The 17,596-nt window shown below is 40.9% G+C and overlaps 1 protein-coding gene across 1 annotated transcript in view; it reads right to left on the bottom strand.

The window, feature by feature from the left end:
* The window catches only part of WRN (WRN RecQ like helicase), a 48,657-nt gene extending 31,426 nt beyond the window's left edge, over window positions 1-17,231 (bottom strand). Inside the window, exons 1-11 of the mRNA XM_061353618.1 lie at window positions 17,220-17,231; window positions 15,996-16,110; window positions 13,891-14,006; window positions 12,006-12,151; window positions 9,168-9,316; window positions 6,698-6,847; window positions 4,618-4,690; window positions 3,590-3,692; window positions 2,640-3,051; window positions 1,896-1,976; window positions 587-731 (exon numbers count right to left, since the gene is read on the bottom strand). Coding sequence (XP_061209602.1) covers window positions 587-731; window positions 1,896-1,976; window positions 2,640-3,051; window positions 3,590-3,692; window positions 4,618-4,690; window positions 6,698-6,847; window positions 9,168-9,316; window positions 12,006-12,151; window positions 13,891-14,006; window positions 15,996-16,091 — 1,471 coding nt within the window. The 5' untranslated portion in view covers window positions 16,092-16,110; window positions 17,220-17,231. The remainder of the gene's footprint in view (window positions 1-586; window positions 732-1,895; window positions 1,977-2,639; window positions 3,052-3,589; window positions 3,693-4,617; window positions 4,691-6,697; window positions 6,848-9,167; window positions 9,317-12,005; window positions 12,152-13,890; window positions 14,007-15,995; window positions 16,111-17,219) is intronic.
* Between the last annotated feature and the right edge of the window lie 365 nt (window positions 17,232-17,596).

Below are 17,596 nucleotides of genomic sequence, written 5' to 3'. Positions count from 1 at the left end.
CAACTAGCAGCTCATGGTCTGCTTAGAAGCAGAGAGCAGGTCTTCTCCTGGCCTGGTCTAACTTACATAACCAGGAAGGAAGCTTGCACACAGGAACAGTCCAAACCAACAAAACCAAGCTTTATTTCACCTCACATTTCAGCCTCCGTTCCCCATTTCCTTTGTCCGCAAAGGGCCAGCTCCAAAGCACTTGGTCAAGATCAACTCCAAGCCAGATTTTCCTAACAATTCTACCACAAAGCAATAGAGGAACAACAAAAATAAAGCACGTAGAAAGGTACCATCTTCCCCTCTGCTGTGTTCTGAATCATTCATTTCAGTTCTGTATGGCCTCCATGTCCCATAACAGTTTTACACCCATCAAGCATACATAACATCTACCTATCATGGCAGGGTTCAACTATGTTTTGCCAAGGACACCTTCACATTTTCATCCTGACAGACAGACAAGCACACCTTTCAAAATCCAGATGAGCTCCAATTTTTTCTTTAAGAAACCAAGCACAAAATGTCCACGTGCTTCCACATCTGCTTGACAGTGGATTATTTTTTTTTATTTAATCATGCATTATTATTTAAAACATACCCAAACTTTCCTCCTCTTCTTCCTCAACACCATCTTCATCACCATCACCATCTGGTGAAATGTTCAGTTCTGTGTCAGGACTTCTGGCTTTATTGGACTCCCTTCCACTTAAAGCTCCTTCAGCATCATCTACATCTTCTAAAGACTAAGAATCAGGAGAAAAAGTTGTTTCGGAGCATGAAAGGGCAGATAACAATGCATGTCTGAGGTAATATGATATAGGGACATATGAGTTTCAAATTGCTTATGACATAACTTAGATCTATCAACACACAGCATACAGAAAAGCACAGTGGTCAAACTACTCTATCAATAGCATTCAAATTCCAAGAGCCATTTCCTGGATACCAATAATACAGCTTTTGTTTCTTCACTGCAAAAAGGTCTTTGAAGTTTTGAAGACCCTAAAATCTGTTGTTTGAGAAAATCAACAGTTGGATTTTTTACTTAAGCAGATGAAGGCACACATTTGATTGAGTCTAGTAAAAAAGCAGAAAGGATGGCATCCCAATGTCATGTTACACTCATGGTACTCTAACAAACACTAACAAAACATCTTCTACTCAAGTTAATGTTTTTGACAAAAACAGCATTTACAGGAGATTGACATGAAGCATTAAGAACCATCTAGATGAGACCTGGTGCTTCCCCAGGAGCAAAATCATCTTTCCCCCCGACCTTTGAGTCTTGCGTCCTAGCAAGCTCTAAGAGAAACACTTGACTTCACACCTGTACAAGCACACAAACACATGCAACTGCTCTGGTGCAAACATTCAGTCATTTGACTCCAAACACAGATTATTCGGGAGAATCAGGAGAGAAGCCAAGGTAAAGAAAAATAAGACTCGATATCTGTATCTTCTTTTCAGGAAATCGAAGTTATACCATTAACATCACATGAAGAAGCTTGCAAAACATGGCTACAAAACAATTTGACCTACAGCCCAGGTTAGCAGCACCTGTAGCACACAAACTGCCCTGTCAGCTCAACCACTTGGACAAAGGCTTGAATGTATGACAAGTGCAGCAAGACCAGTTTATGAAAGATAATCTACACAAGCAGAGCGAGTGAATGGATCAGGTCCCAGCCAGTATAGTCAAGATACAGCAGAACACAAATGATATTGCAGTCGAACACTAGTAAACTGAATTCTTCATTTATCCACATGTTCATCTGTCTTCTGTCCACCTCCTATAAGCAAACCAATTTTGCTTCATATCCCCTTCCCTGAACTACACTATATTCCACTGTGACCCAAGAACACTATCATTACCAGGAAAATTAAAACCAAACCACTGAGGCACTCACTTTAAGCATCTCCATTTCCAGTTCTTCATCACTTTCAATGACACAGGAAATATTTTGGTCATTGTCTGTGGAGCACAACTCCTAAGAAAAAATAAATTATTTTATTCGTATCAGCAACGTTATTTCTATTTTACCCACAACCTCTCAACCTTCTGTAGATACCATACACAATTTCTCTGTATGCTTTTACTTCTCACCAAACTAAGCACAATATTAGGATCTGAAGTACGCCCATAAAAAAAAAAAGAAAAATATTACAATGTAACAATGCCATGGAGGAAAAGACAAAACCAGTAGTATCACCAGGTTTGAAACACTTGGAATGTAAGAAAATCCGGATGCAATTGAAGAGGCACCAGTCTACATTCAGCAACCACAAGAAGGTCTGCTGTTTACAGATCCTTTAGAAAAAGATCTTCTTTTTATTCATGACCAAGTCAGAGATGCACAAGTATGGAATTTCTCTCCATCCTGACAGAAATTATTTGATAGCATATTAGCAACTGAAAGAGGAAAACTAATTAGATTATCTAGAGCTTCTGTACTCAGAATCCTGCCAAGCCCCATGACTGAAGAGCAGCTCAGTGCTTGACTACCCCCCCAGATATTTTCCAGACTGAGCCCTTCTCCCAGCCCTGTAAATAGTCTCTCAGGAACAGAACTTTTAAAAATCTTGGGGGAATTAAGGACAAGATCACTTCCCCTGCACGGGCATCCATGATTAATGAAGGCTTTTCCCATTACCTCAGCTGCAGCTTCCTTGGCAAATTCTTCTGCAGCCTGACATTCCAAGACCTGAAGTTCCTGCTCAGTAATGTCTAGTGACATGAAGTCCTCTCTGTACACTTTGTCCTTAGAGCTGGCTGCTGCAGCCCCATCTTCTATAGCGCTGCCTCTCTCTGCCTCTTCTTCTTTAAGATGTTCCTCCCAGAAGCCAGCTAGGGTAGCATCAGAGCAGATGCTGAAGTCACCTTCAAGTTGTTTAGCTAATTCAGGCATTTCAACTTCCTGTGCTTCAACATTTGCTGACTCTGCTTCAAGATTTGCTGGGCTTCTGCCAGAGCTCTTCTCCAGTACAGAAGTACAACCTGAACCAAACAGCATGCTTCTTAAGGCAGTTACATTCTCCGATATGTCAGCTATTATTTTTGCAGCCCTAGAACGTAAAATAAGAGAGCTAAACCAAAACGATAAAAGCAGTTACTACACGTATCTCAGCCACAAGCAGAGCCTGAGTGTTCTACCCTGTTTCTCCAAACAGTCTGTCCAAAGCTTCACTCATATCACTGGCATTCCACATCTGTGACAATTAAATTCGTTTACGCTGAAGACTACCTGTAAAGACCCTCTGAAAACACTGTGGTACTGCCTCCACACTTACATCAAGTCTCGAGACTTCTAGTAGTCAGTCATGTGAGTCCTGACATATTCATGAAAGGTCTTGCTGTGCATTTCAGCAAGAAGCAACAGATTCAGCCAAGTTCAGTGTCAAACCCATTGCAATTAGACTAGTGAAAACCTCTATTCCTACATATAAAGACAATGTTTTCCCATCAAGTGTAGAATGCTTTTACTTGGAAAAAAAGAGATACTGCTGCTAACACCCATACATTTTGTTGCATGAAACCTCAGGGATCAAGACCAAAAACACTTTTGTTATAGGTGAAGTAGAGACAAGCTGGCAAAAATCTAACCTCTGCGCATTTTCAAGTTGCCCAGAAGAGTCAGGGATGCAAGAAGCCAGGTCTGTTATTTCTGCAGCTAGTGAAGTCAAACGCTCCTTCACACCCATGTCATCTGTAAGAAGTACCATCAGAGCTATTTCACAACAGTTGAGGTCTAACAGCTATATGGAAACAAGTTCTATTCAAGTAATTCCAGTTCTACAAGACCTAGAGCTGAAAAGACAGCCTTTTCCAGTGCTTAAATGACAAGTACACAGAGTGAGGCCAAGCATTTCTTCCAGGGGCTGGTTACACATGCTCAGGGAAAAACGATATACAACTGGACCACTGCTAAGTGATCCTTCCTCGGTATCTGTTCCAGCTTCCAGGAAAAAGAGCTGCTAACAGAGATATGCTGACTAAACCAAACTCAAAAAATTACACCTAATATTAAGATACTACTGCCACTTCTGGCTGATAGGAAAGTAAAATTCAGCCAGTACAAAATGAAAATACACTTCTCACCTCTTTTTCCAACCATAAACTACATGAAATCCATAACTTTGCTTATGATGCATGAACTGAACAAGTACTGAGACTTCCAAGTCACTTTTCTAATCAAGTAAATAATGCTAAGCTGCTTTATAAATTTGGGTCCTATTAATACACCTCAAGAGAAGCAGTTCTTCGTAACATGCTTTCTTTCTCAGGTCTTATCTCTTTTTGAACTAGATATTTGTCCCTGCATCAGCAAAATTGGTATTAACTCACTGAAGTGTTTCCATACACAAACTGGAATAACAACAGGAATTCTTACCACCTCTGTATACAGTAGAAACAAACAACATAGCAACACTGCATTCCTACATGACGATGGAACATACATAGTATGGTAAACCAGGACATCTGAGAACCTTTATAGTATGTTCTCTCTCTGAAAGCACTCACCAAGAAGCCAGACAATCCTAACAAAGATACTATGAAAAAAAAATCTGTTGGCAAATAAAATATTTCACTGTACATTGAATGAACTCCTTATGCTTGGAAGTATAATTTACCTCTTCTTCCACAAAGTACTTTCTGGTCACTGTTATTCATATTTTTCAGCTTTTCATAAATGATAAAACCAGCCTGCAAAATAAAGAGAAAAAATATCACTCAGTACGCTGCAAAGAAACATCCTCTCAAACTAAGCAAAACAGTAATAAGAGCAAACTGTGGCTTGAATACATTCTGAACATCCATTCCTGATTTGTTGATACATGCCATACAACCACTGATGGTCTGTCTTGCTGCACTGTTCATCACAACCAGGTAATACTTTACAGAATGCTTCACAAAAGGCCTGATTTGGGATCCACACTGTAGCAGAAACTCTCATCTAGACTCCAACACAGTTATCTTACCATGTTAGGTGCAGAGAGCTCCAAGTACTCAGCTCCCGGTTTCACCAATTGCTCCACTTCATGCAGATTTAATGTAGTCCTCCAAGAGAATAGCTATGAACCTACTAAGATAGATTCTGTGTGCTTAATATTTCCCTTGATATGAAGAGTAAGTTCTAACAGGAAAATGCAGCCTAAAGCCAGGAATGTGCTAATTAGGCTACACATGTTAACGAGAGCATCTTAAAGAGGGAAGAAACAAGTGACTGCTTTGCGTTTTCCTGTGAGGCTCCAAGAGGCAGGTGAGGTGAACAGAGCATAGGAAAAAAGAGGCACTGCCTGGAAAAATGCTGGTTACAGAAGCAGCACTAGGCACACACACAAAAAAAAAAAAACCCAAACAAAAAAACAAAGAAAAACCACCCCCCCAAAAACAAACAAACAAAAAAAAAAAAACCAACCCACCCCCCCCCCCCCCCCCCAAAAAAAAAAAAGAGAAAAAAAGAGTTCCTTTCCTTACTGGATTGGGTCTTAACAGGTGCTAAACTAGAAAACGTGCAATCTTTCCTGACTCAGAACAAAAACCAGAGACCTCTGTCCCACTTTCCTTCCGCTATGTAACCTCAACACAGAAATAAAAGCCTGAAGGTACTTTATTTTGCTGCCATAAAAAATCACATTGTCCCAGGAAGCAGACAGCACCCAGCAGCACAGTGGTAAACCCCCTTCACAGAACTGCAGGAAAAGGATGCTCTTTCTGAAACTGAGGCAGCAGGCACTTCTACAGAGCTAGATAAATCCACATCCAACTACATTACCCTTCCTGGTAATCCATACTGCGGTTCTGCTACATTAGCCACTAGAGGAGGTTGTATTTCTTCCTAGTTGTTTATTAATTTTACCTCACCTATTATATTTAGAAGGATTTTGATTCACAACCTGCTCAAGAAAGATGAGCAAAACCCCCAGCAGAAAATACAGCCAAAATTGCTAACCACCTACAGTTAATACCTGCAGAAAAGGGAACAAAAAATAATTACCTACTCTTCACTTCTATAAGTGATTACTGTATGTAAATACACACCAGATATGTTACACCCATGTGGGATAATCATACTACAAGCATTTAGGCTTTCTCCGTAAAGATATACATAAAATTCATCCAATGGCTCCATCAAAACTCACTTCCCTGAAGTGATAACTTGAAGCGAGTCCAAATGGACAGACACTCCTCAGGCAGATTGTCAGTGCCTGGGTAACTTGGCACATTCAAAGCACAGCAAAACTTCCATGAGTTCTGCTTCCTGGAAAGCCTTCAATAAAAAAGGCAAATCTTGGAACACCATGAAACATTTAGAGGTAGGGACTCCATGGGAGTCCCAAGGCTGCTGTGGAATGGTGTTTCTTTCTTCCATCTACATTCAATTTTCTATGTGAAGTGTTCATCACAATATCTTCTTTCAGTGATGCAGGTAATAAAACAGGTTAGCGCAGGTACAAGCAGCACCATCTTCAACAGAGAAGATATTACGACACTCAGGATGAACACTGAGGTTTAAAAACCTGAGATAAGAAACTGGACAGCAACATATCTGGTGGCATTTCCACCTTTAAGCATCCCATATCCACAGCAGACATCATGGTCTTCGTACGTTCACTGTGTTCTACAGCAGAAAGCTATTAAAAACTGAAGCTAACAGCACGCTAGAGAAGACTTAACATTAGTAGAACAGTGATCTCTCCTTGTACGTACATAGGCATCTGTGGCTGCATACAATTTTTGCTCCTCGTTGAGTGGAAACTCTTTCCAGTTACTACAGCGGACAGATTTATCCTTCAAAAGTTGCTTGCCAAAAAGGTGTTTTACCAGATCATTTAGACTCCAGATCTCCTTACACCTCAGCTGGAGAAAGAAAACAAACAAACAAACAAACAAAAGGACTTGTTTAAAGGAGGAAACAATTGACCCAACAGAGTGTATTCCTCAAAACAGTAAAGTGTACTTAATCCCTCATTAGAAGCAAAGAGCTCTGGGTTAGTCAGCACAAACTAGTTTCTGAAAGCAGTAGCTGTTTCTCCAGGCTTATATCTTTCTCATCACATTAAAAGGTAGTTTAGCCATCTGCAAGCTGTACTTCCCTGCCCTGAAACTGTATTGCTAGAGGACATAGCTACATTATCAAGCTGGAAAAATTGCATTAGGGCCAGGTGAGCCCACACAATGTGAGGTGGTACTGTAATGCTATCAAAAATATCTGTACAATGTAGTCTCCAGTTGATAAAGCCATAGACTTAAACAGTAACCCCTCTTTCCACCAGGATTTTTCTATTATTTCCCTTTCAAGTTAGAGAAATTCCATATCCAACACTAGGAAATTATTTAATATGAACACAGGAGTAATCAATGTTCTGTCACCTTCTGCAAGTCTGAAACTGAGCACAAGCCAGAGCGTGCCATTTAGACCATGCTAGCCACTACTCAGCATGCTGCGAAGCAGCAGTGCATCAGAAGTCTCTAGAAGACCCCCCCACCCTGCAGTTTTCAATTGCTTTTGTAATCCTACTTGTCATCCACAGTTGCCACATGCTATCGTCTTAACAGCCAATTTGGGAAACTTCCCTTCAGACCCTGAGGATTCAGGACTCACAGGCACAGCTTTCCACTCTTCCAGGTTGCAACTAGCTGCAAAACACGCAGAACTGCAGCATTATCAGCTCAGACCCTTTAAACCTAGTCTAAAAAAAATCCCAAAAATCCTAGTCTAAAAAAGCCTGCTCATTTTAGGTTCCCGCAGCCCTTCCCCCTGCATTGTGCCATTACATATAACCCTATTTTGTTCTCCCAGGCTTCTCTTTCAAGTTTATTTTTGTTTTCTCTTCACCAGAAGATCACATTGCTCATCTTCATAACAAATTATCCTGGAGTCCAAACTGGGATTAAAAAGGGTGAGGAAGGTGAACTGAGGAAACACCTAGTCTGAAAATAAACAGCTCCTATTGCTCGAGCAAAACAGTTTAATTTGTACAACTCCCAAGCCGCTAGGAATTGAAGCTCCAGGTTTCAATTTCAACTCCAGTGCTCATAAGGACAGCACTGCCTCAAATGCTGACGATACATTACATAGCTATGATTTAATTACACAGGGCACATAAAGCACAGAACAGAGAAAGGTGTAAGTAGTGTTATTTCTGGGCATAAATCTGTCCTCCACCAAGAAACTACAACTGCTGCTACCATCCTACCAAACAAAATATGCACAGAAGGAAAGAAAAGTACATGGAAAGGCCGAGTACAGGTGAGGAAAAGCCCTGCATATACCAAAAGAGAAGCTTTAAGGTACATGTTAGAAATAAGCATGGCAGTGTGATTTGGAAGGTAATGAGCCTTTTCCTCACTTCCTTATTAAGATGGTGGTTGGAACACCCTACATTGAATGCTACCTAACCAAAATCCAACTAATATGAATTTCATGGTGCACCAAACTCAACACTAGTTCTAAACAACAGGCCATGAGGCTCTGGAACCTGCACCCACATGAGAGCAGGGGCAACACCAACTTCAGAGTCATGACAAGTCTGTGAAAGATATATCACGGAATCGCAGGAGGGTTTGGTTTGGAAAGGATATTAAAGATCATCCAGTGCCAGCCCCCTGTCATAGGCAAGGAAACCTTCCACTAGACCAGGTTGCTCAAAGCCCCGTCCAACATATTTCTAGGGCTCTAGCTTATGTGGTCAACAATGCTACATGAAGGACTTGAAGGAAGACCTTGCTGCCTGAAGGACTTGAAAGACCACCAAGCAAGCCATGGCACAAGAACTGCCTCCCTTTGAACAGGCATCAATCTTCACTGCCTCCACAGCATTTCTCATATCTTAAAGGTTCAGCCATTGCTGGGACAACCACGCCATTGCCAGCAGAACCCTGACTAGACATAATCTAGTACCAAGGAGTACAGAAAATGCATCTGCAGCTGAATTACCTTTGTAAACACGAGAGCTGAACAGGCAGGACAAATATTCACTAAGAGCTAGCTCACTGAAAAGCAGTACTCAGTTTTGTGGAATTCCCTGGGAGTTCTTCATAAACTTAAGTTACAACACATGCCTGCTTTATTCTATAGAACATGTTTGCTATTAGCATTGAGCTCCATTATGAAGCCTTCTTTTGTGCAGCAGAATAAAAAGATCCCTTCCCATAACAAAAGGGTTTTAAGTTTTACCTTCTCATTAGCAACATCAGCCAGCTCCACAAAGCTCTTCAGTTTGATTTCAAAGTCACTCATCAGCTTCCATTGATCTCCCTCAACTCCTACACCAGCCTTTTTAATTGTTTCATCTTCGAGCAGTCTTTTGAGTCCCTTGGGAAAACCTAAAAATAGATGAAGCCCAAACATAAGAAACTAAATACTGGAAGATGCCAGAAAGTCTAAAGGAAATGACAAAATCCTAGCCAAAGAGACATCTGCAAAAAAAAGTGCTTTTAGAGGAAAAGCCCCAAAGTTGCTCTGTTTATGTGGCTGCTTGCACTCTGGAATGACTACAAACACCAAATGGATATAATGTATCATCACAGACAAGCAGAAATGAAACACTGGAAACATGCAAATTCATTCTGCATCTAAAAACAAGTCAGTAAGAAATTTAACAACCCTGTTTTGTCTTAGTGATCACTATATCACATAACAAAAAGGCAACCTCTATCTGAGAAAGACTTCAATTCACAGATTTGGATGCTCCTGAAACAAGACACAACATAACTTTAGCTTTACACAGAATTCCTTCCAGTTTTTGCTATTTCTTATTCCTGGGAAACCATTTGAACCATAAGCATGGGAAATGACCAGGAAAACAGATTCTGCATAAAGATAGTTGGTGCTAACACTGGGCTGGTCCAACAGTAGCATTTGGAAAACAGAACTGGCCATGCAGATCCTCTGCCAAGCCCAGACAAGTCTTTTCTTTCTTGTAAGAAAGAAAGATATTAATGGATGTACACAGATGCTAAGTATTATATTTTGATTTATTCCTAACTTATGGCACCACAGTCCTGGATCAGAGGCTATTTTCAAGTTTACAGGACTGAATAAAAGCACATACCTTTCATATCTGGTTTTCTACAGAAGGCAACAACCATAGACCCTTCATACATGAACCAAAACTTTTTGGTTCTTTCTCCCCACCATGTTTGACTCCATTTAAACTTACGAGTATCTTAAATACATACCTTGAGAAACCCACAGCTGAATACCCTGCATGAGTCTCAAGTAATTCTAGTACCCAAAAACACATACTACTTAATATCTGGCTTGGTTCTCATTTCAAATTCCACCTTTTAACTACTGTAATATGTGTTTATACACTTCAACAATCACTTTGCATGGCTGGTTTTATTTTATACATGACTATCTCCACACTTTCATGGCCACCACCAACACACAACACAGACATCTTTGCAACTATAGCCACAATCACCTGTGCTGTGAAGTTCCATGTCCATTTAAAAATTAGAGAATTACTCCTCTATGGAGGAGACTGACAGCTGAGCTGACCAAAAGCTTGCAACACATGCAGCTGACTTAGGGAGTAAAGGCTTTTCACTAAAGTATATCATCATGAAAACCTTCAAGGATGGCAACTTCTCAGCCGAGGGCATGTCCCCCATTTCTGCCACCTAATTTCTAGAAAAGTGCCTGCATGAACAAAAAAAGTCTAAGTTCCAGAACTGTACAGAGACTAAACCCTGAGAAACAAGACATATTTTCTTGAAAGTCTGTAAGAAAAAAGAAGATGACATGGAAAATTATCCAGAATCCTCCTGATGAATAGATCTAGTTTTTTCCTTTATACTCAGTTCATAAACTCTCCACTGTCTTCTTCCTGCAGAAAGAAGCATTTCTCCCCCATTACACTTCCCCCCAAAATGGTGGGTCTTACCCAACTGGCTAATCCTGCTAACATCTATGTTTCTGTAGATCAAACATATTCTGTGTAATAAGAAATTGGCTGTGGTTCCTGCAAAATGGTTGACATCTCCATTCAAAATACACCTCCCACTGGCAAGAGCAGAAATTTTAGGAAGTGATTCAGGAGGAAACACCATCTTTTGCTGTAACACACAGTAGCCCGCGTGCAGACGTATTCAGCATTTACACACAGACATCTTCACTTACAGAATCAAAAGCATTTCAGCCCTTGATGATTCTTCCTCCCTTAGCTTCCTTTCCTCAAGTCTTTTTCTTTTGTGCCTTTTGTACCTTTCTGCCTCCCGGATTAAATAACCTCCAGCAATTAAATTTTCCACCTCATTTGCTATAAATGACAAAGGATTGAACACCAACATTAAAACTATCACCATTATAGCTTAGCATGCACACCCCAGGGAAATCAGAGACATCTTGCAGGCATAGTTTCAATCTAACATTCAAACCAAAGGTTATAAAATTGCAGCCTCCTTCCCTCATTCCCTATTTGGAAAGCTTTTATTCACATCTATAATGAATTCAGACTCCACTGAGCATAAACCCCTTCTCTTCCCACAGCTGCATCTCACCAGGTATCCAGTGTTCTTTCTGATAACCAGTGTCACAAAACACAGGTATTAGGAACAAAACAGCACAATGGTCATCACGTTTGAAGGGTTTTACTATTAAAGCCAAATTAAGAAACACAGGCTGCTACATTTAGGTTCCATGTTTATTTTGACACTAAATAGGAAGCTCTTTCTATGAGCAGGGAATTAAATTTTGAAAGCTAAACTCAAATTTTCCTTCCCAAACAGACAATTAATATTCAAGTAACATCATTTTGCCCTGTTCAGACCCTACGACACTGTATGCCAGCACACAGGGCAAGACTTGGGCTAAGAACCACTTAATATACATCAGCAATACTCAAAGAATAAATCCATTTATTATAGGCAGGAAAGAGAAGGATGGATTTTTACTATCCAGCATAGCATGAAATATCGACTATTGCTCAAAGGTTAAGTTCAAACTTAATCACAGCAAACAGAAGGCAACTCACGCCCTAACAAATAAGAAAGAAAGAAAATACAGTACCTGACATGGAAGAGATGTGGAATAAATAACACTTCTCCTCAGAGATACATATCTGGATTACTGCTGTTTTGGCTGTTTTTCCTTTAGTATATGATGGTGGCCATTCAATATCAAATCCAACAGCAGACCCATCTGATAAACTCTGCCTAAAAAGAAACAGATATTCTTCACATTTAATTTTTCTTCTACCAGTATTTAAACTATCAGGCTTAAATCATCTTATATTAAAAAAAACACTTAAGAGCTAAAACATCCCCTTTCACATGTACAGGACACAGAAACCATTTTAAAATCAAGACCATAAGGCTTGTGAAATTCCTGCTGCTCCCAAAAGCTTCAAGAAACATCAAACTTTAGCAGATCTTATCTCATGCAAACAGTAGCATAGCAAGCTGTGGAAGACTGACCAGGGCTGGACAGCAGACACCCCCTTAAGACACTCTATTTCTTCCCTCCTGAGCTGGACAAGGGACAGGAAATATAATGAAAGGCTCATGGGTTAAGGACAGGAAGGGATTACTCTCCAATTACCATCATGGGCAAACAGACTTGACTTGGGGAAATTAATTTACTTAATCACTAAGTACATCAGAGTAGGATAATGAGAAATAAAACCAAATCTTAGCACATCTTCCCCTCACCCCTTCCTTCTGCCCAGGCTCAACTTCACCCCCAAATTCTCTATCTCCTCCCCATCAGTGGCATAGGGAGAGGGGGAATGGGGATTGCAGTCAGTTCATCACAGTGCCTCTGTGCTCCTTCCTCCACAGGGGAGGACTCCTCACACTCCTCCTTTGCTCCAGCATGGGGTACCTCCCACAGGAGACAGTTTTTCCAGGAACTTCTCCAGCGTGAGTCTTTCCCAAAGACTGCAGCTCTTCATGAATGCCCCAGCCTGGGTCTGTTCCATGGATGCAGTCCTTCAGGAACAGGCTGCTTCAGTGTGAATCCCTTTCAAGGGACACAGTCCTTCGGGAACAGAATGCTCCAGGCTGGATCCCTTTCATGGGGTACAGTCCTTCAGGAACAGGCTGCTCCAGCCTCGGCCTTGCCAGGAGCCTGCTCAGCATGGGCTTCCCACAGCGTCACAGCTTCCTTTGGGCATCCCCCTGCTCCAGCATGGGGTCCTCCAGGGGCCGCAGGTGGAGATCCTCTCCAGTGCCTGGAGCACCTTCTCCACTCCTTCTTCACCGACCTTGGTGTCTGCAGAGCTGTTTCTCTCACATATTCTCACTCCTCACTCTGGCTGCACTTCTGCAGGTTTATTTTCCGCTTCCTAAATTATTTATCACAGAGGTGCTATTACCATCACTGATGTGCTCAGCCTTTGCCAGCAGCAGGTCCATCCTGGAACTGGCTAGCATTTGCTCCATCAGACACAAGGAAAGCTTCTAAAAGCTTCTCACAGGAGCCACCCATTACCAAAACCTTACCATGCAAACCCCATACACAAGCCTTAGTAAACAGCCAGATACAAAAGGTAATTTATACTCCCTTGAAAGCTTGTTCTTTATCTAACCCACTGCACTACAAGGCAGAGAATAATAACTTGCATCATTAATACATTATCTTTTCTTGACACATACAGTCCCCAGTTATGAATTAGCATATACACCTGATTTCTTACAGCTCCTACTTCTCCATGCTATTCATACTGTGGAAGACAGAAAACCTGTGTTAGAGCCTTTACTGCTTCTGATTAAAGGGACTGCAAGGCTCAGTACTGGCATTTCCCATGAGAAAAAAAAACCACAACAAAACCAAACATAAAGACCAAATGAGAAACTAAACACGCATAGCCCAACTGGGAGAAAAGCCAAATCCTTTCTTGGAAAGGAAACAGCACAAAAGAAAACAAAAAGAAAAACTGAGTATGAGCTATTACCTGATATCTTCTGAAAGGAGGGAACAGTCACTGACTTCATAGCTGTACACAACACATCCACGGAACTCTAGGAATGGCAGCCCATCTTCCAAAAGACTCCTCTGAAAAGCAGACTTCTGTCAAACAACATTTGGAAGAGGCTGAGTTACTGGCCACACGAAAGCATCAGCACTACGAATGCTGCATGCGATGTAAACGCTGTGTCCCAGCAAGGCTGGCATCAATGTTTCCCAAAACCTTGGGAAACAGAACTGTGCTCCACGCACAGGGGCAGCAGCGCTGTCAACTGACAAAAGGGTGACATCTCCTTTAGGAACATTTGGGTCCATGCCCCCATTCCTCTGCTTAGCTCCAAGCACTGACACTGAAATCCTGCAGGTTGAGTTTTTACCTCAATTACTTTTGTTGTATTCTTCCCACCAAAGAGATTTTTTAGCTTTCAAGAACAATGTTAGGGAAAAAAAGCATCTTAGACAGTGTCAAAAAAAACCCTTAAGACTATTTTAAATGCTGTAGTGCTTGCACATCTCTTATTTGAGCCAAAATATTAAAAATGGGCAATAACTTGAGTAATTCTTCAGGTCATTCAAATCTGGTCAGGCTAGAATCCTCAAACACATCTCCATTTCAGTACACCTGTATAAAATAGCTCAGTTCCCCCATTTCCTTGGTCCCACATTTCAGCAAGCCCACTTCACTTAACCCTGCCAGATATAGTGTGTGAGGAACTTCACAAAGCTCTAAACTCCATGGATTTAAACTATCTGAAGGATTTAAAAGGACCACTGTCCTCCATCAACTGATGATTATTGGCTTACAAACTAAAGCTTTAAGCACACAAGTAAGGTGAAATGTAACACTCCAGTTAATGATTTTCCCCCCTTTCAGAAGGGTATTTACTAAAAGCTCAACAGGTAAAATTTAATTGAATTGCAGAACTTCTGATAGTTTACCTACCTGAAAAAACTTCATTTTGGTTCAAAATACGTAGTAAATTACAATGCCAGTAATACCAAATATGGGTAAGTATGCCATATTAACACTTAAAAGCCAACATCTTGTCAATCTAAAGGGGCCACAACAGACAAAAGAGGTTTTAATATAGTTTCTGAAAGAAATTTCTTGGAAGGAGGAGATTATGGAACAAAAACAGTGCTGATCTTATGCTTGCACAGTAAAACATTCCCTCCAGTTAATGAACAGCCAAAGCTTAATCAAAACCCTTCCTACAATTACTGAGAGAAGCAGGGTTCCATGGCACACTGCTGTACCACAGCACACAGAAGTCATCTTGGTTAAATGACATAGCAATATCCACACTACTAATTTTTAACTGCTGCTCTGTAAGAACTGAGTCTCCTGCTTGCTACTCAGTTTTCTACTTGTTAAAGCAGTTCCAGATGTTACAAGCGAAGGGTGTCCCTTCTGGTGGGAAGTTTTATACCAAACCTGCTCTTATACACAGGAAACAACCCATCCAAGGACACGTTAATATTCTTGGAACACCAGAATTTGACATAATCTTTATGATCAATTAATTCTTCTGATACCTCCGAGCTGCAGAGCCTTCTGAAACACTGCACATGTGCAAGTGCAGAAAGCCAGAGGGCCTTCCCATAACAAACCAGCCTGCCAGCCTGCAGCTTGAGGTCGCTGCATTTTGAGCTCTCTGATTATCTACGTAATCTCCCCCCCTGCCCCAGTTCTTCCTGGTGTACAGCCTACAACACTGGGTGAGCAACACATCAAAAATCTCCCTATATTTGAGTGGTTTTGACACTGAAATTCAAGTCTGTCAGGAATAAATTTCTACAGAGATAATAGCAATGCCAACATGATTTTTTAATTAAAAAAAAAAAAACAACCAAAAAAACTCTCAAAAAAAAACCAAAACCCTTTAGCAAGGTCATTCAACCAGTAATTGAGGAGCTAAGTTTAATTGTAGTTCATAGGGTAAAACAGCTGTAACCATTCAGAAATGTCAGAGGCACAGGTATAACCACATGCAACTGCTCCACTGTTTATTACACAGTGTACATCAATTAGTTTCTTACTTTATTAACATAACAGAGGCAAACTTCAGTTTCCTCCATCTGATGACATACCTTTTTATCACTCAAAACTTCCTCTTGGCTTTGGGTAAGCATCCACTGCGGATATTTGTTCTGCAGACTAGTAGTTGGCAAATCCATTTTATTCATTTTTTCCACATTTCTGTTACTTCAACATAAAAATAAGAACAAAAAAGAATGGTCAGTTTGTACAGAGACAAGCTGTTATTATCATCAGGCCAGAACAAGGTGATGGAAGTTCACTACCTTGAACTTAAAAGGGTTTGTGCACAAGAACAGACATTTACAGAGCTGCCCACACTGAATATCAAAAGACCTTTAGGCATTGTATTCTTATTCACATCAGTAAGAAAATAAGGTTAAAAAAAAAAACCCAAACACCACAAAACACAGGGAAAACCTCTTAAAATCCTATGGGAAAAAGAACTGCGTCTGTTTCTATGGAAAGCAGTGACTTGGAACAGAAGAGTACACCTACTGCCATCTCTGGTCAACACAGCCCTCATTACCTAGCCAAATATTGATGTGGTGGTTTACGTAACAGCATAGGAACCGGCCATCTAAAACCCCCAACCCAACCCAGGGACTATCAGACTCTCACAAATATCACCCAAGATATTCACTGCCTACACAGGACCTCAGAGCTGCAAGCCCTCAACCAAGGTAAGGAAAACCACAGACTTTCTAGGGAAAACTACAGCCAAACAAGGCACATGATGCTAAGCTCTTTGGCACAGACTGGATGATGGCTGAGGTTGCTTAGCAATTTACCAGCCATTCATTCAAACCAAATGAATTCACTGAGCAGAGACAGCTTATTCCCAGGGCCTCAGGAAGCAGGGTACATTCCCTGGAAGGCAACAGAGATGATGGAGAGCACTCCATAGAGATGGTGTAAGTTTAAAATAAAGAGACTTAAGTTAGGAAGAGATGCTGTTTATAACACCAGGAGATTTTCAGCCCTAATGACTTAGGCTTGCTTTCAGGGAAGCAGAGCAGAATTTCCAAGTTGTAAGCAAATGATGACTGTTTTAGAGCTGTTCCAGCTTCTCCACAGACTGCTTCTAGCGTGACTTAGAAATCCCACTGGAAATTCAAACAGGTCACAAACAAATTTCTCATCCTGCTTCCTCCCACTACTCCCCAGGTGCTCAACACCTCAACAAATAATTCAGGGTCCATATACATAGCATGTATATTCTTAGCAGTACGTTTTTACTGTATGCAGGAATGTGCTTTTCAGTTGCACTTTCTCACCAAGAAGCAGGTCCAAATCATATGCAAAACATGCTGTTTCAGTTCTTCAGTACTCAAAGCCACCTTTTGATGTTTCTCATTGATTATCTAGGGTAGGCAGAATGCTTTCCTTGGTTAGCTATCCACTTGTGCAGTAGCATAATGAGCTACTACCTAAAAAACCACTTTAGAAGAACATTTTAATACTAAAACAGTAAAAAAGAGCCACTAGGAAGATGCCTGAAGTAGAAACACTCTGTTCCTGGGAGCTGCAACTACTGTAAATGACAGAAACCAGCAGAGAAACTACAAAATGCTGGACAGGGTTTGAAGCAACCTGGTCTAGTGGAAGGTGTCCCTGCCCACAGCAGTGTTGAAGTGGATGATCTTAAGGTCCT

The sequence above is a fragment of the Neopsephotus bourkii genome, unplaced genomic scaffold, assembly GCF_033783945.1.
Source record: "Neopsephotus bourkii isolate Nb327-2 ecotype Australia unplaced genomic scaffold, CSIRO-AGI_Nbou_v1 NB_690, whole genome shotgun sequence".
NCBI lineage: Eukaryota > Metazoa > Chordata > Aves > Psittaciformes > Psittacidae > Neopsephotus > Neopsephotus bourkii.
The sequence above is the reverse complement of the archived record's forward strand: the minus strand, read 5'-3'. Positions and strand labels throughout refer to the sequence as shown.